Below are 26687 nucleotides of genomic sequence, written 5' to 3'. Positions count from 1 at the left end.
ATTTAGAAATGTTTCAACAAAAACTAAAATCGTCATTTATGGCTTTCGAGTACCATGAGAAAGATCTTACCAAGCTTGCAAACAGCAGCGCGGCCACCCATTGTTCCAACGAAGTACCCCCCCCATTCGCTTCCCCGTTTATAACAAACACAAGCTGAAATAGAAGCACTTGTGTTCGTAGGTTACGTGACTATAAATTCCTAGAGTAAAGGTGGGAATTAAATAAAATGCTTACGTTACAATTTGCCCAATGTATTAGGATTAATATCAGAATGAAACACCTCTAAATCCAATTACCTAAAGTAATAAATCTGATTACAATTAATTTTGGCAAAACTCCTATTCCAATTTAATTTGGCCAGTAATTGTTGGAATGAAAGGAAATCGGCTTTGGGAAGGAAATCCTATTCCAATTTAGTTTTGCTGGAAATTGCCAACTTGGCACTTTTGACCGGAAATTTCCACTTAATAGTGGATTAATTGTGGGAATGAAATTAAATTATCTTTCTAATCTTACATTGGCCGGATATTTTCAATTATAGTTTTTTTCCTCTCAACATTAATTAAACCCGATCAATAAGAAGCTGCAAAAGAATTGAAGAGGCTTTCGTGGCAAGCTCTCATTTATCGAGCGGAGGCCTCTCATTGCTTGAACCTTCAGGAGTCGACATTAATGTAATATAAATAGATTAGCACATATTGTTGAATTTTCATTCATTAATCTGTAATACATTTTAAAATGGTACAATACATTTTAAAAAGATTATAGTCTTAATAACATGAAAATGAAATACAATTAATGCATGAGTTTAGTATAAAAATAGAAATCTTAAAAACTAATAAAAGAGGGCATGAATGAGAATCAAACTTGCTACCTCTTGATTGACATGAAGAGTATACTCGACTGCACTACACACCCTCTTTCTCATTCCACAGATATTTATATTCGAATGTGACGCAATCTTGATATAATTTTTGCTAAACGTGATTCATGCATATGTTTTTATATTTGCTATTGCCACCGCATAAATCAACCTTCATCCGTGAAGAAGAAACTCAGGAGAGACTGAGAGACGACCTGATCATAGACAACGAGGGAAGAAGTCATGGCAAAATTTGCGATTGTTCCCATCTTAGCCTCCGCTCTCTATGCATTCTCCCTCCTATCCTCCTCCTTCGTGGTGACTGCCCCAGCTACAGGAGGCGAGGAGGAGGAGTCCTATGGCGTCTTTGGGAGGACCGTCAACCAGAAGAAGTTGCTGGGCTCGAAGAAGGAGAAGCTCAGCCACTTCAGATTCTATTGGCACGACGTCCTCAGTGGCATGAACCCCACCTCCGTTATGGTGGTTAAGCCCGTCAACGGCTCAAGGACCCTCTTTGGGCAGGTCAACATGATCGACAATGCCCTGACTTTGGGCCCGGACCCAAGCTCGAAGCTGGTCGGCCATGCCCAGGGGTTCTATGCCCCGACAAGCCAGGACCTGCCACTGGGCATGCTAATGGCCATGAACTTCATGTTCATTGAGAGCAAGTACAATGGTAGCACCATCACCATTCTCGGCTGAAACCCTGTGTTCGATGCTGTGAGGGAAATGCCAGTGGTCGGCGGCAGCGGCCTCTTCCACTTTGCCCGCGGATATGTCCAGCTTCGAACCCACAACTTTGATCCCAAGACTGGCGATGCTACCGTTGAGTACAACGCTTACGTCTTTCATTAGTAAAGGGGTGTTACCGGTTTTGATGATCTTTAATTTGTGGTTTTCCTTGCAAGTTTATTTATGGTACGTGCACCAATCGATATTTTTATGTTTTTTTTTTTGGAATTACACCTATCGAATTTCGTGGTCTGACTATTTCAACCGTGCAATAATTTCGCGCGATGGGAAGCTGAACAATTTGTTGATTTATGAAAAGTATTATTTGTGATGGGTGGCAACTCCTATTGGAATATGCATTTTCTCTGTAATATATATATATAGCTGTTATAAGGGAAACACTTGGATATAGTACAATAAAATCTTCTATAATAATTTTACATCAAGAATAATCGAGTTCACAGTTACTTTGGATCTTAAATTTTACGTAGTTTTTCTTGTCTCATAATTAATCAGAACCGTTGGGAATTATGATTGAAGGTTCATTCGGTAGTTAGTTTCTCGTGAATTACAATATATTGTGGACATAACTAGTCGTGCTTATTATCCGTAATCCGAGTGTCATATAAAACCAGTTTCCTTGAGAACCTCTATAAGACCTTATGTATACTTACTTATCCAAAAAGGGCAAAAAAAATTATGTACACTTTGGGTAGTTTTTCCTCGAGCTTATCCGTAACGAACCTCTGAAGTAATCGGACTCGGTCGTTGCACGATGATTTTCTGATAAAATGCTCGGACGCAACTCCTACGATCTTATATGCAAGTTGATCCAATCCGAACCTTTAAATCAATGATGATCATTGAGAGCAAAAAAATCTAATCTATATGACCATTTGAACGCTCACTGTTCACTTACCTTACCTGCTCAAGATTCATATGGGCCCACGAATCTAGTTAGGCCTATTAGCCGCCTAATGGGCAGCTGGGCCTTGACGACGGGCAAATCATGGACCATTTTAAGTAAATACCCCTTAGAAATATGTGGTGTAAGCAGGGCAAAAGTTTCACTCTGATATATATATATATACACAAAGATGAACTCATTGCGGCAAGCATCTTTTTTATATTTTACCATAGAAAAACCTTTTCAAGATGAATAAAATCGAGGTATTTTTCAGCCCAACAAGTATGCTTCTTAGAACTCAAATTTGTGTCCTCCTTCTTACGGGATTGAATCTGCTTACTGCTCAACCAATCCTTGTTGATTGATATTATTAAATTGAAGAAACAGTCATTGATCTTGTTCCTAATAAAGTTAAGAAAGCACAATCATGCAATACATATTCAAAAGCACAATAGATTTTGACTAATCCAGTTTGAGTCAGGTGCCCACTAAAATGATAAAGCTCTCTCAACACAGATTTCTCAATTCACAAGAATCAAATCTGAGACCTTATTTAATGGGAATAAACGCTATTGAACAAACCTATGTTAGTAATTATGTCGTAATTCTTTTTTTTATTACAAAAAAACTGTGGATGTAGTATAATATAAGGAAAGGGAAAGAAAAACTATAAAGAGGAAGATAATTTTACTAGTGAAAATCAATTCTGGAATCATTAATCACCGAACGAGGACGTATGTCATAGTCTACTATGCCAACCCTCATTCTTATATTAATACAATGCTTTTTTTTTGTTCATGAACCTTGAGGATTTATTCATAACATGTAAAAATTACATAATAAGAGTACAAGGTGAAATACTCAAAAAACGAAGATTATAAGATCATAAATAATCAGATCCTCCCAGACATGCTACACAGAAGAATTGAGGTAAACTACAAAGTAGTGGCTATAAGAGATTCCGATCGAAACACTTTGTCATTACGCATGGACCTCGGTAAACCAGGGAATGGTCCTCAAGCAGTATATCTATGTAAAACTCAGCCATCTGATTCCAAGGTACTGAAGATATCTCAAAATAAAAGTAAAACAGGGGGGTCTTGAGCTGCACTCGAGCGCTAGGAACCAATTACAGAGTCAGGCCACCAAATCAGACCAATAGTCTAGGCCAGGGAAGGCAACAAGCGCCGATCAATCCATCAAGTAGCATACCAGCAGCCGACCAATCCAGCACCTGCAACAAGAGAAACAAAAGACAGAGAGGCCGAGAAGTTTCAACCGTGAGCCCCCTCTGTCACCCACATTCCATTTGAATCCAAACAGACACAAACCAGGGTCGTATTCGACCCGACCCGGCCCGAACCTGATCAGATCTAGATGGGCAGAGGGCGTCGCTCGGCAGAAGCACTAAAGCAGTAGATTCGAAAGTAGCGATGCATGACAACATTTTCTATATATATTACCCATATGGTGCTTCCAACTCTCCTAGTGCAGAGAACTCACGGGAGAGACCGTCTAGACAAGAGACGAAACGGATGGCTACTAAAACTGCAATTCTTGTTCCCATTTTATTTGGGTTCGCTTGGTCTCTCCTGTCCTCCTCCTTCTTGGGAGCTTCTGCAGCCGGAGGCCAAGGCGAGGCGGACGGCATCTTCGGGAGGACCCTCAACCAGAAGAAGCTGCTGGGCTCAAGGAAGGAGAAGCTCAGCCACTTCAAGCTCTACTGGCATGACGTTGCCAGCGGCAAGAACCCCACTTCTATCTCGGTGGTTAAACCCATCAATGGCTCGCAGACCTTCTTCGGGGCAGTCAACATGATTGACAATGCCCTAACGCTAGGCTCGGACCCGAGCTTGAAGCTGGTAGGCCGTGCCCAGGGGTTCTACGCCCAGACGGCCCAAGACCAGGTGGACCTACTGATGGCCAAGAACTTCGCCTTTGTGGAAGGCAAATACAATGGCAGCTCCATCACCGTTCTCGGTCGCAACCCCGTGTTTGATGCCGTGAGGGAGATGCCTGTGGTTGGCGGCAGCGGCCTCTTCCGCTTTGCCCATGGATACGCCCAGCTCCGAACCCACACCTTCGATCTAAAGACCGGCAACGCCACAGTCGAGTACAATATTTACGTTTTTCATTACTGATGAGGTGCCCCAGCACGGTGTTGATTTTTTGCGGTTTTCTCGGAAAAATAACTAGTGTTGTGTTAGCTAGACAATAGCTACTAGGGTTACTGATCGAGGCGTATTATTATTCGTGATAAATTAGACGTCCTAACTCTTACGCAATATCTTTCTGGTAAACTTTATATCAAGAATAACAGAGTTCAAATCCAATTGGAGACTTATGTTACACTTCTTTGTCTCATAAAATATAGTGATTGATGAATGTTGCAATCAAAGCTTCATTTGAGACTTAATCGGGTTGTTCTCAATAATTCAATTCAATATCTCATCAGTAGATTATTCGAGTTCTATTATATAATTTTTTTTATCCGTGATCATAGCGAATTAATGATTACAAGAAAATGGGTTTTAACTTTCATCCTTTTCCGGTCCACCTTGATAACTCTCCAATTAATAAACCATAAAATTGATTAAGAAAGAAGATTTAATATAATCACACAAAACGTTATATTTAAATTTCATCTAAAACTCATGTGTTCTTTTATTTCGTTTTATTTCTTATACTTTTATGGGTCCCGAAAAATAATGAATCATTTGCTCTTTTTTTATTAATTGAGTTCATATCAATATCAATTAAAATAATTGCAAAGAGGAAACACAGGACGAGGCGGTTACGTTTACATTATTTCCTGTTCTTTCTTCTTCTTCCTTGAGTGTGACGTGTTGTAGATGAATTTACATTATCATAGCTTACCGAAAAAGAAAAGGAAAATTTTCCATTATTATTATCACGAGGTATATATCGCATTTGCTCTTGTATGTGTGTGTGTATATATATATATACACAAATAGAAGGCCATCCTATTTCAAGTACAAAATTTTTCGTCCGGATTCCACCGAAAAAGAATTTTTCGTCGGGAAAATGTCTCGAATCAAAGGACAACCGATGCATATAGAAAATATTGTTACCTTAACTCATTGGTATACAAAGACAATCAGGGCCCCGACGTGAAGGAATAGGAGCCTTACTCTAGACATTTCCAACCTAATTTTATTGTCCATTGACAATAACTACAGTAGCAAGTGTGAAAATCGAAGATAAATTATTATTTCAAAAGGAGACAACGAACAAAGGAAAAAAAGAGCGCCGATGACTTATATGCCATCAATAGTGCAAGACATACACATTGTACTCTACAGTGGCATCCTTGGTCTTGATATCAAGGGTGTGGGTATGGGCCTGGACGTAACCCCGGGCGAATCGGAAGACGCCGCTGCCGCCGACGATTGGCATCTCCCTCACCTGGTTGAAGATGGGGTTGCGGCCCAGCACGGTGATCGTGCTGCCATTGTACTTGCCCTCCATGAAGGCTAAGTTCTGGGCCATCAGGAGACCGGTCTGGCCCTGGTCCGCCAGGGCGTAGAACCCTTGTGCCCGTCCCACCATCTTCGAGCCGATCTCCGGGCCCAGCGTCAGGGGGTTGTCGATCATGTTCACCTGCCCGAAGTTGGTCTGCGAATTATTGACGGGCGGAACCACCATGATGGACGACGGGTTCTTGCCGCTCTGGACGTCATGCCAGTAGAACCTGAAGTGGCTCAGCTTCTCCTTCTTCAGGCCCATCAGCTTCCGGTCGAGGGTCCGTCCGAAGGCGCCGGGATTCTCGTCCGGTCCGGCGACCGAAGCTAGGAAACAAGTGGAGAACAAGAGGGAGACTACGAGGAGACCGGAGCGGAAACTAGGAATGGTTGAAACGTTGGCCATCTTCTTCTCAGTCTCTCTTACCAAGTTTGTGCTGAAGGAGAGTTGGAGATGGTGGGTGGGGGTTTTTTGGGACACATACATACAGACACATATAGACCAGACAGATAGAGGGGGATTGAGTTGTTGCATAGAAATTGATATTTTGGAAAAATATATTTTAACACATTTCTGGTTAATGTAACTTTTTTTTTTTTTTAAGATTCATGTACTTAATATACACAATTTAACTTGGTCAGCTAGGACTAATCTTTGCTCGAATATTGAGTTAATCTCTTAATTATAATCGAATTTTTTTTACTAAATTTAAGTAAAAAAATGCTTATAATAAATTTCAAATTTTTATAAAAAAATAAAATTCGTTCATATAAAGAAACAATTTTTTTATTATATGATGCGTTTTTTTATTTGTTTTATTTCGTGGCAATGCGTAATCTTCGGTTTGATGTTGTTTTCTGACATTTAAGATTGATAATAACGACACTTGACATACGTGTCTCATTTACAAAACTCTTCACAACTTTTGTGGCCACAAACTCCTTTTTCTTTTCCTTTCTTTTTTTTTTCCGGTGTGATTTTCCTTTCTTTTTTTACTCTGATGAAAGGTCATACCGTGCAACAAACTTTAATACAATTATATACATATATATATATATATGGATATACACACATACATAAACTATTATGCGCACTCTCCTCACGTGTGTCCAATAATCATTCCATGCGATAAAATAATTTCTCATGCAGTGATGGTCATATATATGTATACATATTCGATCAAAATAGCCGGCTTAAAATAGACAGATGTATAAAAAAAAAATGTGAGGATGTATTTGAACAAGTTCGTTTTGTTCTATTAAAATTTTAAATCACAAATATGTGTAGGCCCTACTATTCATGATTTACTAATGTAAATTGCATTTGAGGATGCGATCTTCATGAAGAAGTGGAGAAGTTACAGTTCCAAGAAGCTTTCGGAATGGGAACGATATTTTTGACCAAATTGAATTATTACGTAAACCTTGTTCACCTACCAGGCAGAAAATCAACATTTCATGCCACTTACGTCGTCGTATCTCATCTCTCATTGTCATTGGCTGCACTAATGTCCCCGACAAATATTTGATGGTCTAATTAAATAAGTTGACTAGATTCGGCAAAACGAACTCGTTCGACTTGATTACCCCGTATACTAGTAAATGAATAAAAGTTTGCATATAGGATTAGTTATGTTACAAAGATTAATTTAATTATATTATATAATTATTTACAATGATGGAATTATTTGTTACAATTATGTGATCAATATTTATTAAATATATGCAATTAAAATATGAAATTGGGGCATGGGCTCAGTTCAGCCCAATACTCAATTAAGGCCAAGAAAGTTGAGCCCAATCATGAATGGGCTATATGGATGTGAATTTGCGGCCCAATAAAAGTTGGAACCGGGCAGGTGAGATGCATGCTCATGCACCCTATCTCACCCGAGAAAATACTCGTCGAGTATTATATAATAACGTGACTGTGTAAAACTCAATTGACAATCGACACATGCAATGATGGGCAAAAACTTTAACCTTATGAGTTTTGTAATTATATGCAGAAAGAATCGATCAAGACCAGATTATAGTGTAACGTGTATTTTCAAATATAACGATGTTTGCGGATGTGGAACTGAAATAAGATATCCTGGTTTTCACCGTAGTGCTAGCGCATAATAAGTGTTGTCCTAGCCATAGGTTACTAAGTGTACGTAGTGGCTATAGGTTACGGTTGGTCATGTCGTTGGGTTGGTGGTGACTGCCGAGGCCACCACCCCCGGTAAACACCCTTGCCGGGGGGGGGTGTTGGGGGGGCAAAAAGTGTAACCTATAGCTAGGACGACATTTATTTGGCACATAAAAATAGAATTTGGAAATACTTTTCCAGTCTTAGATCTAGTAATTAAAAATTGTTTAATTATGTTAAATAAAGGTATATGCGGAACCCTAGCGTATACGGCACGGAATCTATCCAAGCCGGAGTTGGTTTGGTGATCACATGAATCCACTGATTTCTGCCGCTTCCGTTGTTGCTGCTGGATTAGCTGACTTGTGTTCTCCCCATCTCAGAAGGTCAGGTCAGAAGGCCAGTTGATTTCCTCTCTAAGCCAAGCTGCTTTCCTTTTTCCCAAGTGCACTTCGCACGCAAGTGACCTTTAATACAGGGCAACTGCTTGGGGAGAGGCTCACAGGGCTAGATCCATCACAAACCACAAAAATCTAGCCATTCGTAGTTAACATTTCCATGAGGAAGAAAACCGTTAGCCTTTTAGTCCAATCGATCTACATCTTTCCCCATAGCCTTGGGTGCGAAATCTGAGGGACTAGTTCCTATGGGGATTCCCCTTGGTCCAATTCCACTCCTTCGACCAGCGACTTATTGAGATCTGCCCAGAATGCTCATACATACTAAGACCTTATTCACCACACAGACGGGGTGTGGTCTCGTTCGGTGTCTTTCTTTAATAAAGTAAAAAGATATACAGAATTTTAGATAAATAGACAAAGAAGTTCAGCTGCCCATTTGATTCAATACATGAATTAGCCAACTATGAGTTTACTGTATATATAATAATATAGTACATCATTCGTGTCAGCGAGAAAGAAGATCGGAGAATAGCAAATTGGATCTTATGCTGAACGTAGGAGCTCTAAGCATTGCGGAGATTGACCTTTCTTTCGAATTCGTATCCGTTGAGTGATGCTCTACGTGAATCCACGTAGGAAGGACATCATACCAAAGTCGTACAATTAGGACACCTCTCCAGACACAATATCTTGAGTACCAATGACCTGACCACATCTGCTGGCATGTGATGTGTGGACATAGAATCGAGTGCCTAAAAAGCTAGAGGAGTTTGACTACTGAGCATGCAAAAAGTGTAAACTAGGCTCTTTCGAATTCGTATCCGTTGAGCGATGTTCTCCATGCTACTATCCACCGCCGAAGCGCTCAAGGGACTCGTGCTTGGATGTCGAGATCAGGGGACTGGTAATCTACACACATTCGAAGACTTTCACCATGTTTGGGTTGAAACAAGGCTGTTGCACAAGTCATTATAAAAGGGTCCTGGTCTCGGAAGAGGACTCGAACCGAGATGCTCTAGCACTGCTTCCTAAGAGCCGGAGAAAGGCTAAATGGATTTAGGAGCGAAATAAGCCGTCTATTAATAACAAAGAATGATGACCCCAACAGCATGAGCTTGTTGAATGGCAGGCTTGACTGGTGGGGAGGGTCATTTTTTTTTCTATTTTTAAAATTTCTTTCATTTTTTTTTATTTTTACTTAATTTTGTTTTAAAAATTAATTACGACGCATATCACATTAACATTTTGACTGAAAAAGTTAAGTCGCTCAACCTATAGAAACTGTCTATGATATTTTTAAGAAGGCAAGGGTTTTTAGTCCACCGCTGAAGTGCTAGATTTTGGACAAGAATGAAAATTTGTGATTTTACAGAAAACTTTGAGAGTACGTGTTAGATCTAAGAAAAGTTCGAAAAAATGTGATTTTACACATGATCTGCCCTTGTTAGCATTTTGACATAAAAGTTTATGGCCGTGCTAGATTTGGAGCAAAAATGAAATATTGCGATTGTAATTTTGACAAAATCACGTTAATTACCCGATTTCTATATCTTAAAATTGTCAATGTGGCTCACAGCACCCTAAAATGAAATTTAGGAGCTATCCTATTATCGTAGCGAAACAGCCCAAATTGAATCGTGTAAGATATTGTATATTTTAATTTTCTGAAATCATGAAGAGGTATGATGTTAAATTATTAAATTGAACATCTAGTGAGTCATTATTTAACTTAATTGATATATGATCTTTAAATTGTATAGAAGTTTCATTTTTTCAAAAATGTACTTACTTTTGTGGCAATGTAAGATTTATTTTCTTTTTTTTATGAATAATAGGGTTCGGGTGGCAACCAACGTAGCAAGTCTTGTAGGACATAACCGTATGCCCACAGTGGGATGTAAGATTTGACTCGTAACTACTCCAAGACTCATGGGCTTGGACTCATTACTGCAACCTGAATGAGATATCATAGTAAAATCACCTATCCCACAAGTCTCCAAGTCTCCAAAGACACTTGAACATCTAACCCTTGCTTGGAATACAATTACTTGCTCCCAAGTCTCCAAGTAGTGTATAAGACTTTTGAGTATTAGGTAAATTTAAGTTTTTCCACTTACTTTGCTTTTCATCCAATAACAATATGCTGGATATTCATCCTCTATTACTTAAAATATATAAATAATATATTTTCTCATCAAAATAAAATATATAAATAAGTATGTTAAATTTAAAATAAATATATATATTAGATGATTGCATACAATTTAAAATAAGTATTAGTAAAAAATAAATTATATATTCATGTTTCTCTAAATAAATAAATCAATTATTATCAGAAATAAGGGGTAGTGAATATATTTAAAAATAGCAAAGAGAATAAGTCAAGGATTGCAATTAGTTAAGGATATATAAATTAATTACAATAAAACCAAAAAAAAGGAAGAGAGGGATAATAAGTGAAGATAAAAAAAGAATTACATAAGGATAGTGAAGAGTTTCAAACCTGGGAATGTGGGGGAGAAGAGAAATGTGCTTACTGTTCCAACAACTCGAGATCGTGTGCTATTGTTTACACAATATAAAAGCAAGAAAATGAAAATAAAAAATGGAAAAAAAAATTATTAACTTGACAACTGTCACCATTATGCACTATTAAAAAATATTATTTAAGAAAATGATGTAAAACGTGCAGCTATTAAAAAATTAACCACAAAACCCAACATTCAATTTTAAAGTCCCAATTGTATATATAAAAAGGGAAAATCACAAGTATCGACCCGATACAAGCATTGTGTAAGTTACCCAATAATTGTTTTTTTTTCTTTTTGTTTTTCGATCAATATCGTCTTGGCAATTCTGGTACGCTAAAGTTTATAGGCTAGATTATTTTGTCAAATTCAGATGAATCCACTTTCTTTGTAAGACGAGAAAATAACGAACTATATAATCTTCCCAAATGCTGACCCGTCAGTAAAATATAATCTTCCCAAATGCAGAACGTCCGTTCTAAGTTACATTAATAAGTGAATTATTGTGACTATATAATCTTCTCCCCTTCGGTGATTTTGCATTTCTTCCCAAATGCTGACCCGTCAGTAAAATATGATGAGACTTCCTCTTTGATTGAGTTTTACCAATGCAGTTGTATTACGTGCCATTACGAACCCGGTTTTTCATGCAACAGTATCATCGTAGCACCATGGAAGGAGTATCCATCCCATGCATGCCTTGTCCGTAAGATGTCTCTCTTTTTGGGTAAAGAAACCGGACAAATCCCAGAAACAATAATTAATAAAATATAGAAACGGGTAAAGAGATCCCAACAAAATCCCATAAGATAGGTGGTCTAAGAACGGTGGGCAGAATGTCGATCCAGATCCCCTTTTCAAATACGATAATTAGATTTTACTGGGAAAAAAAACGCAGATGATTAATTAGAGTGGCACAGCTCATGATGAACAACAATTACTTAGTTTAGTATTCATAATTGATTATTTGTTGTGGTATAGAACCCCTTCGGTTGTCGAGATTGCTGACTAATTGTGCTATTTTCTATTAGGTAAGGTAAGAAAATTGGTCAAAATAATATTAACTAGCTTTTTGCTTGCATGGGATTTTTTCTTATATAATAACTTTTATATGCACATACACACTATGATAAAAGAATATAAATATGAAAATTAATTCAACTTCAATATTTAACAATTTAATTTCAAAATAAACTATTAAATATCATCAATGAAGTACTATTTGAAATTAAGTTTTAAGTCTCTATATTTGTATAGAATATCCTTTTTCTCAAAATTAAGTTTTTTCCTGCATCATGTTTATCACTTTTTTTTTTAGATTGTACTTTGATTATTCTATGCATTTCAAGGAAAATTACTATATTTTCTAAATTACCTCTCGAATATCAAATTAACAATATTTAAATGATGATATAATTTATTATAAAAAAATTAATTTCAAAATTCATATGCTAAATCTAGCATCATCACCTAAAATGAAAATAGAAAGATGTCATACGATAAAATAGTTAATGCATAATTAACACAATATGGTAATGCATAAAAGAATGGAATATATATCATCTATATACAATACTCCGTTATATGTATCATGTACTACATAAAATTGAATACAAAAGAAAAAAGCACTTACTTCTTGATGGATCTATAACGAAAATTATATTGATCTTAGAGTAGCTATCATCCTTTCCACTTGCTTTTCCAAATTTTTATTGTTCTCTTTGCGATTGATCTTCAAGATTTCAACTCGGTGTATTTCTGTAAAGAGTAATGCAGCAAAATCTTTATAAAAAAAATACACACATAACAACTTAATCTGAGCAAGTGATAACATGAGAAAAATATTATAAAGCAAATTTAACTTACATGAATAATCTTGTTATTTGGACAAGATGATTTGGTTCCTCATACATGTAACGATGAGAAGGATGTTGAACATTGAAAGGATAATATTATGTATCAAACTTCACTTACATCAAGAATTCAACAAATAATTTAACTTATATAACTCATAGGCAAATAATTTAAATCCAAAGAGATTGCAGGGTGATTCATCTTTATTGGTTCAAATCTAAACTTCTCCATGAATCTCGGTGGTTTCAATAAAATATTAACCATGATCTATTACTGTTTTGGACTTACAATATGAAAATTTACAAAAGAAAATCACGAAATTCACACAATTTTAACCTTGAGAGATGGAACTGAAAGAGTGTCTGATTGTTTCTAACTCAGACAAAATATCCTTACAATAACCATCTTTGCAGATGGAGCTAAAGGTCCATACGGTTCCTTCTCCTTAAACATTTTGGCACATGAACCTGTTGCAACAACCTCTATTACCCATAACCGACCTACAAAAATATATCATAAATGCTAAAAATGGTAATCCAATGAAAATCTCAATGGGACATTATTCGTGTAATAACTTAGAAATGTTTCAACAAAAACTAAAATCGTCATTTATGGCTTTCGAGTACCATGAGAAAGACCTTACCAAGCTTGCAAACAGCGGCCACCCATTGTTCCAACGAAGTTCCTCTCCATTTGCTTCCCCTTTTATAACAAACACAAGCTGAAATAGAAGCACTTTTTTTTTTTGATAAATGAAATAGAAGCACTTGTGTTCGTAGGTTACGTGACTATAAATTCCTAGAGTAAAGGTGGGAATTAAATAAAATGCTTACGTTACAATTTGCCCAATCTATTAGGATTAATATCAGAATGAAACACCTCTAAATCCAATTACCTAAAGTAATAAATCTGATTACAATTAATTTTGGCAAAACTGCTCCTATTCCAATTTAATTTGTCCAGTAATTGTTGGAATGAAAGGAAATCGGCTTTGGGAAGGAAATCCTATTCCAATTTAGTTTTGCTGGAAATTGCCAGCTTGGGCCATCTGACCGGAAATTTCCACTTAATAGTGGATTAATTGTAGGAAGGAAATTAAATTATCTTTCTAACACATTGGCTGGATATTTTCAATTATAGTGTTTTTTTTTCCTCTCAACATTAATTAAACCCGATCAATAAGAAGCTGCAAAAGAATTGAAGAGGCTGACGTGGCAAGCTCTCATTTATTGAGCAAGGCTTCTCATTGCTGGAACCTTCAAGAGTCAACATTAATGTAATATAAATAGATTAGCACAGATTGTTGAATTGTCATTCATTAATCTGTAGTACATTTTAAAAAGATTATAGTCTTAATAACGTGAAAATGAAATACAATTAATGCACGAGTCTAGTATAAAAAAAAGTAGAAATCTTAAAAACTAATAAAATGGGTACGAGTGAGAATCAAACTTACAACCTCTTGATTGATAGAGAGGGTGTGCACGACTGCGCTACGCACCCTCTTTCTCATTCCACAGATATTTATATTCGAACATGACTCAATCTTGGTATAATTTTTGCTAAAAACGTGACTAAGTTTTGCTAAAAACATGACTCAAACTTGATATAATTTTTGCTAAACGCGATTCATGCATATGTTTTTCTATTCGCTATTGCGACCGCATAAATCAACCCTCATCCGTGAAGAAGAAACTCAGGAGAGACTGAGAGACGACCTGATCATAGACAACGAGGGAAGACGTCATGGCAAAATTTGCGATTGTTCCCATCTTAGCCTCCGCTCTCTATGCATTCTCCCTCCTATCCTCCTCCTTCGTGGTCGCTGCCCCAGCTACAGGAGGCGAGGAGGAGGAGTCCTATGGCGTCTTTGGGAGGACCGTCAACCGGAAGAAGTTGCTGGGCTCGAAGAAGGAGAAGCTCAGCCACTTCAGATTCTATTGGCACGACGTCCTCAGTGGCATGAACCCCACCTCCGTTATGGTGGTTAAGCCCGTCAACGGCTCAAGGACCCTCTTTGGGCAGGTCAACATGATCGACAATGCCCTGACTTTGGACCCGGACCCAAGCTCGAAGCTGGTCGGCCATGCCCAGGGGTTCTATGCCCCGACAAGCCAGGACCTGCCACTGGGCATGCTAATGGCCATGAACTTCGTGTTCATTGAGGGCAAGTACAATGGTAGCACCATCACCATTCTCGGCCGAAACCCCGTGTTCAATGCTGTGAGGGAAATGCCAGTGGTCGGCGGCAGCGGCCTCTTCCGCTTTGCCCGCGGGTATGTCCAGCTTCGAACCCACAACTTTGATCCCAAGACTGGCGATGCTACCGTTGAGTACAACGCTTACGTCTTTCATTACTAAGTAATGCGATGCTACAGTTGAGTACAACGTTTACATCTTTCATTACTATAGGGGTGTTACCGGTTTTGATGATCTTTAATTTGAGGCTTTCCTTGCAAGTTTATTTATGGTACGTGCACCAATCGATATTTTTATGTTTTATTTTTGGAACTTCACCTATCGAATTTCGTCCTCTGACTGTTTCAACCGTGCAATAATTTCGCGCGATGGGAAGCTGAACAATTTGTTGATTTATGAAAAGTATTATTTGTGATGGGCGGCAACTCCTATTCGAATATGCTTTTTTTCTATAATAATTTTTTTTCGGTTACAAGGGAGACACATGGATATAGTATAATAAAATCCTCTACAATAATTTTACATCAAGAACAATCGAGTTCATAGTTATTTCGGATCTTAAATTATACGTAACTTTTCTCGTCTCATAATTAATCAGAACCGTTGAATATTATGATTGAAGGATCATTCGGTAGTTAGTTACTCTGTGAATTACAATATTCTGTGGACATAAGTAGTCGTGCTTAATATCCGTAATCCGAGTGTAATATAAAACCAGTTTCCTTGAGAACCTCCATAAGAACTTATGTATACTTACTTATCCATAATATATATATATATTATGTATACTTTGGGTGGCTTTCCTCGAGCTTATCCATGACGAACCACTGAAGTAATCGGACTCGGTTGTTGCACGATGATTTTCTGATGAAACGCTTGGATGCCACTCCTACGATCTTATATGCAAGTTGATCTGATCCGAACCTTTAAATCAGTGATGATCATTAAGAGCAAAAAAATCTAATCCATATGGCAATTTGAACGCTCACTGTTCACTTACCTTACCTGCCCAAGATTCATATGGGCCCAGGAATCTAGTTAGGCCTATTAGCCAACAGATGGGCCGGTGGGCCCTGACGACGGGCCGTTTGGGGGTAGAAATATTACACTCAGGACAGGAGGGCGGCGTTGACTGACCAAAAAATGAATTCTTTCCAAATTACTTTAGTTAAATTAAATTATTATAAGATACACTCAGGTCCAACAACCGCAAAAGTTATTGACATTAACTGGTAACAACCCATATTTATGTAGATTATTGACTAACTTTTAACAACCAATGGCGGTTTAATTTGCTGATCATTTCGAGGTCGATTGATAATTACCACCTACTATCGAAGTTTTTAGCGAAGTTGTGACTTGACGTCACTTCAAGTGAGAGGTCAAGGGTCCCGATCGATCGAGTCTCATTGTGCCTACGAGGAACGATGCTGCTCTTCATCCGGATACATACATACATACATATATATATATATATATATATATATATAAAGATGAACCGATTAGAAATATGTGGTGTAAGCAGGGAAAAAGTTCCACCCTGATATATTTATAATATACAAAGATGAAGATGAACTCATTGCGGCAAGCTCTTTTTTATATTTTACCATAGAAAAACCTATCCAAGATGAATATAATTCAGGTATTTTCCCGCTCAATAAGTGTGTTTTCCAGAACTCAAACTTGTATTCTCCTTCTTACGGGATTGAATCTACTTACTACTCAACCAATCATTTGTTAGTTGATAATATTAAATTGACGAAACATTCATTGATCTTGTTCCTAATAAAGTTAAGAAAGCATGGTCACGTAATACATATTCAAAAGACCAATAGATTTCGAATACTCCAATTCGAGTCGGGTGTCTACTAAGAGAGTAAAACTTTCTCAACATGGATTTCTCAATTCACAAAAATCGAATTCGAGACCTTATTTAATGAGAATAAGCGCGATTGAACTAACTTGTGTTAGTAATTATGTCATAATTCTTTTTTTCGATTACAAAAAAAACTGTGGATGTAGTATAATATAAGTAAAGGGAAAGAAAAACTATACGGAGGAAGATAATTTTACTAGTGAAAATCAAATCTGGAATCATTAATCACCGAGCGATGACGTATGTCATAGTCTACTATGCCAACCCTCATTCTTATATTAATATAATACTTTAAAAAAAATTCTGGACCTTGAGAATTTATTCATAACATGTAAAAATTACATGAAAAGAGCACAAGAAAAAATACTCAAGAAATGAATATTACAATATCAAAAATAATTAGATCATTCCAAACATACTATACAGAAAAATTGAGGTGAAATACAAAGTAGCAACTATAAGAGATTCCGATCAAAGCACTATGTCGTCACGCATGGATCTTGATAAACCAGGAAAGATCCTCAAGTAGTATATCCAAGTAGAACTCGACCATTTGATTCCAAGGTACTGAAGATACCTTGAAATTAGAGCAAAGCAGGGGGGGTCTTGAGCAGCACTCGAGCGCTAGGAACCAATCACGGAGTCAGGCCACCAAATCAGGCCAGGGAAGGCAACAACCGCCGACCGATCCATCAGGTAGCATACCAGGAGCCGACCAATCCGGCATTTGCAACAAGAGAGACAAAAGAGGGAGAGGCCGAGAAGTTTGAATTGCAAGCCCCCTCTGCCACCCACATTCCATTTGAATCCAAATCGGGCTGAATCCAAACAAACACAAATCGGGACGTATCCGACCCGACCCGGCCCAAACCTGATCAGATGGCAAGAGGGCGTCGCTCGGCGGAAGCACGGAAGCAGCCGATTCGAAAGTACCGATGCATGACAACATTTTCTATATATATTACCCATATGGTGCTTCCAACTCTCCTAGTGCAGAGAATTCACAAGAGAGACCGTCTAGACAAGAGACGAAACGGATGGCTACTAAAACTGCAATTATTGTTCCCATTTTATTTGGGTTCGCTTTGTCTCTCCTGTCCTCCTCCTTCTTAAGAGCTTCTGCAGCCAGAGGCCAAGGTGAAGCGGACGGCATCTTCGGTAGGACCCTCGACCAGAAGAAGCTGTTGGGCTCAAGGAAGGAGAAGCTCAGCCACTTTAGGCTCTACTGGCACGATGTTGCCAGCGGCAAGAACCCCACTTCTATCTCTGTGGTTAAACCCGTCAATGGCTCGCAGACCTTCTTCGGGGCGGTCAACATGATCGACAATGCCCTAACGCTAGGCCCGGACCCGAGCTCGAAGCTGGTAGGCCGTGCCAAGGGGTTCTACGCCCAGACGGCCCAAGACCAGGTGGACCTACTGATGGCCATGAACTTCGCCTTTGTGGAGGGCAAATACAATGGCAGCTCCATCACCGTTCTTGGCCGCAACCCCGTGTTCGATGCTGTGAGGGAGATGCCCGTGGTTGGCGGCAGCGGCCTCTTCCGCTTTGCCCATGGATACGCCCAGCTCCGAACCCACACCTTCGATCTAAAGACCGGCGACGCCACAGTCGATTACAATATTTACAGCGCGGTGTTGATGTTTTGCGGTTTTCTCGGAAAAATAACTAGTGTTGTAAAGCTAGACAGTAGCTACTGGGGTTACCGATCGAGGCGTATTATTATTCGTGATAAATTAGACGTCCTAATTCTTGCGCAATATCTTTCCGGTAAACTTTACATCAAGAATAATAGAGTTCCAATCCAATTGGAGACTTAAGTTACACTTCTTTGTCTCATAAAATATACCGATTGATGAATGTTGCAATCAAAGCCTCATCTGAGACTTAATCGGGTTGTTCTCAATAATTCAATTCGATATCTTTTCAGTTGGTTATTCGAGTTATATTGTATAATTTTTTTTAAGAGAAATTGAATCATACTTTTAATTTCCACGTCAGTATAACTTGTTATGGGGGAGATCCGTGATCATTTCGAATTAATTATTACTCGGTCCGGGGTCTAGCTAGTGGGAGGGGTTGGTGTGGACCTTCGAGGACTCATTGACTAGAAAATAGGTTTTAACTTTCATCATTTTCCGAGTCCACCTCGAAGACTCTCTGATTAATCAACCATAATAAAGAGGATTTAATATAGTAACATATAATGTAGATCTGAAATCAAAAGGTCTTATGTTTGGATCTCATCGATAAAACTCATGTGGTCTTTTATTTTACTTTATTTATTATACTTTTATGAGTTCCGAAAAATAATGAATCATTTGCTTCTTTTTTAAAAAAAATTGACTTGATATCAATATCAATTAAAATAAATGCAAAAAGGAAACACAGGACGAGGTGGTTACGTTTACATTATTTCCTGTTCTTTCTTCTTCTTCCTTGAGTGTGACGTGTTGTAGATTAATTTACATTATCATAGCTTACCGAAAAAGAAAAGGAAAAATTTCCATTATTATTATCATGAAGCTGGCGGTGGAGGAATCTCATGGAGAACAGGCCAAAAGGAAGAAGCAGAAAAAGCGTAACCCTACCATAATTCCCTTAGGGAGCCCATGGCATGCGTTGATAGACCCTCATCTTTATAAACATATAAAATAATTTATAATTTATTAAGTGGACACTTTTCCATTTTATTTATATAACTAAAATTTGTGCAAGGACCAGATCAGAAATCATCTATATATAGTCACTGATCAGCCCGATCGATAATTAAGGTTGTCGTTTACCTTTGTGTATAATGAATTTCTCGATCGGGTCTACTTGCAGATGATATATATATATATATATATGTACGTATTTATGTATGTATGTATAGCCAAATGATAATATTCATCGACCGTAAACATTACGTAATCAGTTGCTTTTGCAGAGGTATATATCGCATTTGCTCTTATATGTATATATACAAATAGAAGGCCATCCTATTTCAAGTACAAATTTTTTTCGTCCGGAAAATGTCTCGATTCAAAGGACACCCGATGCGATTAGAAAATATTGTTACCTTAACTCATCAGTATACAAAGACAACCAGGGCCCCGACGTGAAGGAATAGGAGCCTTACTCTAGACAGTTCCAACCTAATTTTATTGTGCATCGACAATATCTATAATAGCAAATGTGAAAACCGAAGATAAATTATTATTTCAAAAGGAGACAAAGAACAAAGGAAAAAAAGAGCACCAATGACTTATATATGCCGTCAATAGTGCAAGACATACACATTGTACTCTACAGTGGCGTCCCCGGTCTTGATATCAAAGGTGTGGGTGTGGGCCTGGACGTAACCCCGGGCGAATCGGAAGAGGCCGCTGCCGCCGACGATCGGCATCTCCCTCACCTGGTTGAAGACGGGGTTGCGGCCCAGCACGGTGATCGTGCTGCCATTGTACTTGCCCTCCATGAAGGCGAAGTTCTGGGCCATCAGGAGACCGATCTGGCCCTGGTCCGCCAGGGCGTAGAACCCTTGTGCCCGTCCCACCATCTTTGAGCCGATCTCCGGGTCCAGCGTTAGGGGGTTGTCGATCATGTTCACCTGCCCGAAGGCGGTCTGCGAATTATTGACGGGCGGAACCACCATGATGGACGACGGGTTCTTGCCGCTCTGGACGTCGTGCCAGTAGAACCTGAAGTGGCTCAGTTTCTCCTTCTTGAGGCCCATCAGCTTCCGGTCGAGGGTCCGTCCAAAGGCGCCGGGGTTCTCGTCCAGTCCGGCGACCGAAGCTAGGAAACAAGTGGAGAACAAGAGGGAGAGCACGAGGAAACCGGAGCGGAAACTAGGAATGGTTGCAACGTTGGCCATCTTCCTCTCAGACTCTCTTACCAAGTTTGTGCTGAAGGAGAGTTGGAGTTGGTGGGCGGGGGGTTTTTTGAGACACATACCTACAGACATATATAGATCAGACAGATAGAGAGGGACTGAGTTGTTCCATAGAAAATTGATATTTTGGAAAAATATATTTTACCACGTTTCAGGTTCAGGTTCATGTACTTTTCTTTTTTTTTTTTTCCGAGAAGGTTCATGTAATTAATATACACAATTTAACTCGGTCTGGGACTAATCTTTAGTCGAATATCGTGTTGAGTTGATCTCTTAATTACAATCGAGACATTTTCTAGTAAATCTAAGCAAAAAAAAAAATACTTACAGTAAATTTCAATTTTTTTATAAAAAAAAAAATTCGTCCACATAAATAAATAATTTTTTTATTATATGATGCGTGTTTTTTACTCGTTAGCAATGCGTAATCTTGGGTTTAGTGTTGCCTTCTGACATTTTAGTTTGATAATAATGACACTTGACATATGCGTCTCGTTTACAAAACTCTTCACAACTTTTTTGGCCACAAACTCCTTTTTTTTTTCGGTGTGATTTTCCTTTCTTCTTTGACTCTGATGAAAGGTCATACCGTGTAACAACCTTTAACACATTTATATACATATATATACATATATTTGTATATACACACATACATAAAAACTATTATGCGCACTCTCCTGACGTGTCTCCAATAATCGTTCCATGCGATAAAATAATTTTTCATGCCGTGCTGGTCATATATATGAATACATATTTGATCAAAATAGCCGGCTTAAATTAGACATATGTATAAAAAAAAAAAAGTAATGTGAGGATTATGATGTATTTGAACAATTTCGTTTCGTTCTATTAAAATTATAAATCACTAATATGTGCAGGCCCTACTATTCATGATTTACTAATGTAATATTCATTTGAGGATGCAATCTTCATGAAGAAGTGGAGAAGGTAAAGTTCCAGGAAGCTTTCGGAATGGGAACCCTATTTTTGACCAAATTGAATTATTACGTAGACCCTGTTCACCTACCAGGCAGAAAATCAACATTTCATGCCACTTACGTCGTCGTATCTCATCTCTCACTGTTATTGGCTGCACTAATGTCCCGACAAATATTTGATGGTCCAATTAAATAAGTTGACTAGATTCGGCAAAACGAATTCGTTCGGCTTGATAACCCCGTATACAAGTATATGAATAAAAGATTGCGTATAGGATTAGTTATGTTACAAAGATTAATTTAATTATATTATATGATTATTTACAATGATGGAATTATTAGTTACAATTATGTGATCAATATTTATTAAATATATGCAATTAAAATATGAAATATGGGCATGGGCTCAGTTCAGCCCACTATTCACTTAAGTGGGCCAAGAAAGTTGGCCCAATCATAAGAATGGGCTAAATGGATGTGAATTTTCGACCCAATAAAAGTTGGAACTGGCCAGGTGAGGTGCATGCTCATGCACCCTATCTCAACACCTGCGATGATGGGCAGAAACTTTAACCTTATGAGTTTTGTAATTATATGCAGAAAGAATCGACCGAGACCAGATTACAGCATAACATGTATTTTCAAATATAACGATGTTTGTGGACATGGAACTGAAATAACTTATCCTGATTTTCACTGTAGCGCTAGCGCATAGGAACCGTCGCCCAAGCTATAGGTTACGGTTGGTCATATAGTTGGGGATTAGATAGTGGCTAAGGGTGTGTTTGGATTGAGAGTTGAGTTGAGTTGAGTTTTGATTTTAATTGGTTTGTAATGATTGTATTGTTGAATTATGAGAAAAAGTGTGAAAAAATAATAAATAATTAAGAGAAAATAATGATTAAGTAATGATTGTGTTGTTGAATTGTGAAAAAATAATGAATAGTTGAGAGAATTTAATATTAAAAATTGAATTGAATGGTTAAAAATATTTAAAATATAAAAAAAATAATGATTGTGATGTTGAATTGAAAATAAATGGAGTTGAGTTGAGTTGAAAATTGTTGCGAATCCAAACACACTCTAAGATTTACTAAATTTACTAAACGTGTACATAGTTTGCTGGAACAAGCTCCCGAAATTATAGGTTGATTGGCACGACGCATGAGCATTGGACTTTGAAAGCTGGAGCATAATGGATGATATTTTTTTTTCAATTGTATAAGGAGGTCCGTGGGTCTAATACGATGTTAATAAGCCCTTGGGGTATTGGTATTAGTTATGATACACTGGATGATATAGTTAACCTTGGGGGTATTGGTATTAGTTCTGATACACCGTCAATAATTAAAAAAAGAAAATTATGAGAGACATTAGTCTCACAATTCAGGAAATCAAGTATTAAAGATTATTTTTCTTCCCAACAAGTGTGCTTTCGAGAATCAAACTTGCGGTTTCCTCTTTTCTAAAGGTCCTGTTTACCGCTCCACCAACTTTGTTGGTTAGTTTACTTCACTTTGAATCGATGTATAATTTACTTGTTGCATCACTGAAACTTTATATGAGTAAACATGAGTCTTGATGTTATATATAGCCTGCGTATATATATATATATATATATATATATGAGAAATATATATACGCAGACACAGCCGTTGTATGAATAATGATTGAACAGTAACTGATGAATATTTGGGCATTTGTCCCGTTTCACTAACGAAGGAACTGATGAAATTTCACCTTCTTCAATAATTGATTGACAATATGGGACAAAAAAGAGAGAAAATCACCAATAATAGCATGCCATCAATATTCAATGCAAGACATACAGGCTGTACTCCACAGTGAGAAACAAAAGACAGAATTTGCGCCAATATATATGATTATTTTTATTTTATGAATCTATATGAATAGTTATCAAGAATTAAGATGAGACTCCTAAAGAAAAAGATAAGATATGGTGACACCTAGACATAATGAAAAAAAAAAAAAGTGAAAGAGAAAACGAGGATCAAAAACCTCAGTTACAGATGGAAATACAATCTCACTTGGGTTCAGGCTCATGGTTGTGTAATTCGAACTTTATGAGAGGAAGAGAAAGGGATAGACTTCGCAAGAGAGAAAGTGTCCAAAACAATCATAAACCAGTTCTTATAATTTAATATAGCTGCTATTGAGAAAATTAATATTTGGAATTGCATTGGCTTATATCGTTACAACTGTAGGCATTATTTCTTTTTCGAAAATAGAAGTAACTCCCAAACACAGTGTCAGGGCTCAGGCCGCAATTCCCCATGCATATATCCAGCCTACAAATATGAAAGCCCAATATTCTTTCAGCCTGTCGACTTATTTAAACAATATATACAGACACATACAGAGACAGATAGTTAATTAATGTAGATATTATATACATACACATACATAAATAAAATAAAAATATACCCGAACTACAGATCACATTTTGGGCTCAAATCAAGAAGGCCTTTTGAGACATATCCGTGGCTGGAGCCACACTTGCCAAGCTCATCAATGGTACTCTCCGTGGTCTAAACTTGATCAGATGGATAGATAGATTGATTTACGTGGATACTGAATATTAGAACCCTAGCAATATAGTCAGAGAGGAGAGAACAAAGCACGGATCGAGAAATCAGATATATGAAATACAATGGAATCGGGTTTGGCATACCAAGCTCCTTAAATTCGGGCAACTTACCTGCTTTTTACATTCCATGAGACGGCAAGAAAGAGAAGCAGGGAAAATCGAAAACCCTGGGGAGAGATCAGGAGGATAAAGAAACGATATAGTGCATATAATGCATGCTTGCTTACTAAATTGTCTCCTGCTTGCAAAATTACGGAAAGTGAAGGACCGATGCAAACGAAATGAAACGAAACCAAAACCGAAATCAGTAACCACAAAAAAAAAAAGAGCAAAAATCAGGGACGAAAGGAAACAATGAAATCTCAACATACTAAAACTAAGGCGAATTCATGCGTTCTGAAATAACAATGAAATCTTAATATACTAAAAGTAAGGTCCTTCTAGTTATAATGTAAGTAGGATGAAAATCAGAAGATGGGCTCAATTCAGCCCATTAGTCGCTCAAGTGGGCCGTCCAATCATCACAATGAAATGTATGGGCTCTGAACAGTGGGCCCGAGAAGATTCGTAGCGAGCCCAGTCAGGTGAGGCCGACCTGATCTCACCATCGCAGCTAATCGCAGGTGCTCCCATGGCTTCTGAATTCTCCATATTCATAAATCATATGCAGAAAGAAACAATTAATCAAGGACCTTACTCGGTGAACCTTGCTTTTGAATGTCCAGATATTCGTGGACATCGAACCAGGACACTCGTCAATCTTCATCGGTTGTATATATATAGACCTGCTGTTCGGTAACTAACTAACCATAATGGGTAAGCTAGTCGATCCCCAGAATCCATCGGATTAAGCTGATGCTGCTATATATATACTGCTAGAAAAAAATTTCAAGTATGTTGTCAACGTTTGAGCATCGACTTGAACAACCGGTTCGTGCCGGATGAGAAAATTAACCTTTTGGTTCATTTCTTGTTGTGATGATACTCATAATGTTATTCGTGCTGACGATGGTTGTTGTTGACTCTTTAAGCACAATATTCATGTAAAAGCATATAACATAATAATTTTAAATGAATAATTTCGAACAGAAAATGATGAAAACATGTCATTTTGTATCACAAAGAAATTTCAAGTGTTTGTATTGACAGGGGGACAAACGTCACTGATGACCTAAATCACGATCCGATCATAATACCTTAATTGCCATTTTCTAAATCTATAATTAAAGGCCTAATATCATGTAATATCAAATGTAAAAAAGCAAAAAAAAAAAAAGTGTAAGATTTAATAGACTATTATCCCTGTGTGTGTACATCGCTACAAAGAAAACCGACTATATATATCGACAGCGAGTGTACGGACTCTGATATATTCAAAATTATATCATTTATATTTGAGATACGTGTAGATATATACATGTCCGAGTGACGGGATTAGATGCTTGTCTTCACCATTTGTGAGAAAATTGGATAAGAATATCTCATGATGCATGTGAGTGATTATATTATATTAATTTTAGGGATGGAAAAGGAAGCCAACTTTGAATTTTCTTACGTGAAATTACAAATGCACTATGGAAATAACTCAGGGTAATGCTCAGATGAGACGACATAATTGAACAACCGTCGCAAGAGAAGCAATTAAACACGTTTATAAAAGCGGACATCCTCAGGACCGAAGCAATATTTAGAATGCAGTCCCCCTATGATCCGGATTCGGAATTTTTCCTTTATCGATGCATACGAATAAACCCCCTGGATATTGCGAAAGCGGCTATTATTATCTATCGCTTGTGGTGGGCGATCATCATTGGGGCAACACTCTCCCAAGATTCATATATCTTGATATAATGTGTTTACCAGTCGTGTTACCGGGTTTCCGGACCTTGGCCCTTTTGTTCTAGGATCATATTTTGTTGCCCAAGAAAGCTACGGATGGATTCATATTGGGGAATCAAATAGGTACGCATACAATTCTAAATTAATTAGGTTGTCAACAAATTTGATTTTACGAGGGGTAATTACTTGTCAACTAGTGTACGGGTCTATATCCACAATGAAAGCCAGATTGTGTTTGTCCTCTCCTCTTCTAGAGAAGATCAGCTTCCCGCGGAATACAAGAAGTCAACGTTCAACTTCCCATGTATCAATACCATTTTTCACATTCAAATATGGTCATGAAATGTGATATAATTGATAAATTGTGCTATCATCGAACAAATTATAATCTAATTGCGAACAAATTATAACCCGTGTTAGGAGAGTTCAAAAGTTGGTTGAAAGTATTT

The 26687-nt window shown here is 37.7% G+C and overlaps 5 protein-coding genes and 1 pseudogene across 5 annotated transcripts; 4 read left to right on the top strand and 2 right to left on the bottom strand.

The window, feature by feature from the left end:
- The first annotated feature begins 1098 nt into the window (after positions 1-1098).
- LOC116211995 lies at positions 1099-1718 on the top strand (annotated as a pseudogene).
- Positions 1719-3412: 1694 nt separating this feature from the next.
- LOC116211885 (dirigent protein 22-like) lies at positions 3413-4848 on the top strand. Its single transcript, XM_031546418.1, has one exon. The coding sequence runs from the start codon at positions 3936-3938 to the stop codon at positions 4641-4643; it is 708 nt and encodes a 235-aa protein (XP_031402278.1). The 5' UTR covers positions 3413-3935; the 3' UTR covers positions 4644-4848.
- A 728-nt stretch (positions 4849-5576) lies between these two features.
- On the bottom strand, positions 5577-6500 carry LOC116211884 (dirigent protein 22-like). The gene has a single exon (XM_031546416.1). The coding sequence runs from the start codon at positions 6469-6471 to the stop codon at positions 5791-5793; it is 681 nt and encodes a 226-aa protein (XP_031402276.1). The 5' UTR covers positions 6472-6500; the 3' UTR covers positions 5577-5790.
- An 8003-nt stretch (positions 6501-14503) lies between these two features.
- LOC116211886 (dirigent protein 22-like) lies at positions 14504-15515 on the top strand. Its single transcript, XM_031546419.1, has one exon. It carries the CDS (start codon positions 14648-14650, stop codon positions 15260-15262), a length of 615 nt encoding a protein of 204 aa, XP_031402279.1. The 5' UTR covers positions 14504-14647; the 3' UTR covers positions 15263-15515.
- Positions 15516-17932: 2417 nt separating this feature from the next.
- Positions 17933-18913, top strand: LOC116211883 (dirigent protein 19-like). Its single transcript, XM_031546415.1, has one exon. The coding sequence runs from the start codon at positions 18014-18016 to the stop codon at positions 18794-18796; it is 783 nt and encodes a 260-aa protein (XP_031402275.1). The 5' UTR covers positions 17933-18013; the 3' UTR covers positions 18797-18913.
- Positions 18914-20020: 1107 nt separating this feature from the next.
- Positions 20021-20924, bottom strand: LOC116212443 (dirigent protein 22-like). The gene has a single exon (XM_031547063.1). The coding sequence runs from the start codon at positions 20911-20913 to the stop codon at positions 20236-20238; it is 678 nt and encodes a 225-aa protein (XP_031402923.1). The 5' UTR covers positions 20914-20924; the 3' UTR covers positions 20021-20235.
- Between the last annotated feature and the right edge of the window lie 5763 nt (positions 20925-26687).

This window comes from Punica granatum, chromosome 6 (genome assembly GCF_007655135.1).
Source record: "Punica granatum isolate Tunisia-2019 chromosome 6, ASM765513v2, whole genome shotgun sequence".
Taxonomy (NCBI): Eukaryota; Viridiplantae; Streptophyta; class Magnoliopsida; order Myrtales; family Lythraceae; genus Punica; species Punica granatum.
This window is presented reverse-complemented; position numbering and strand designations above follow the sequence as displayed.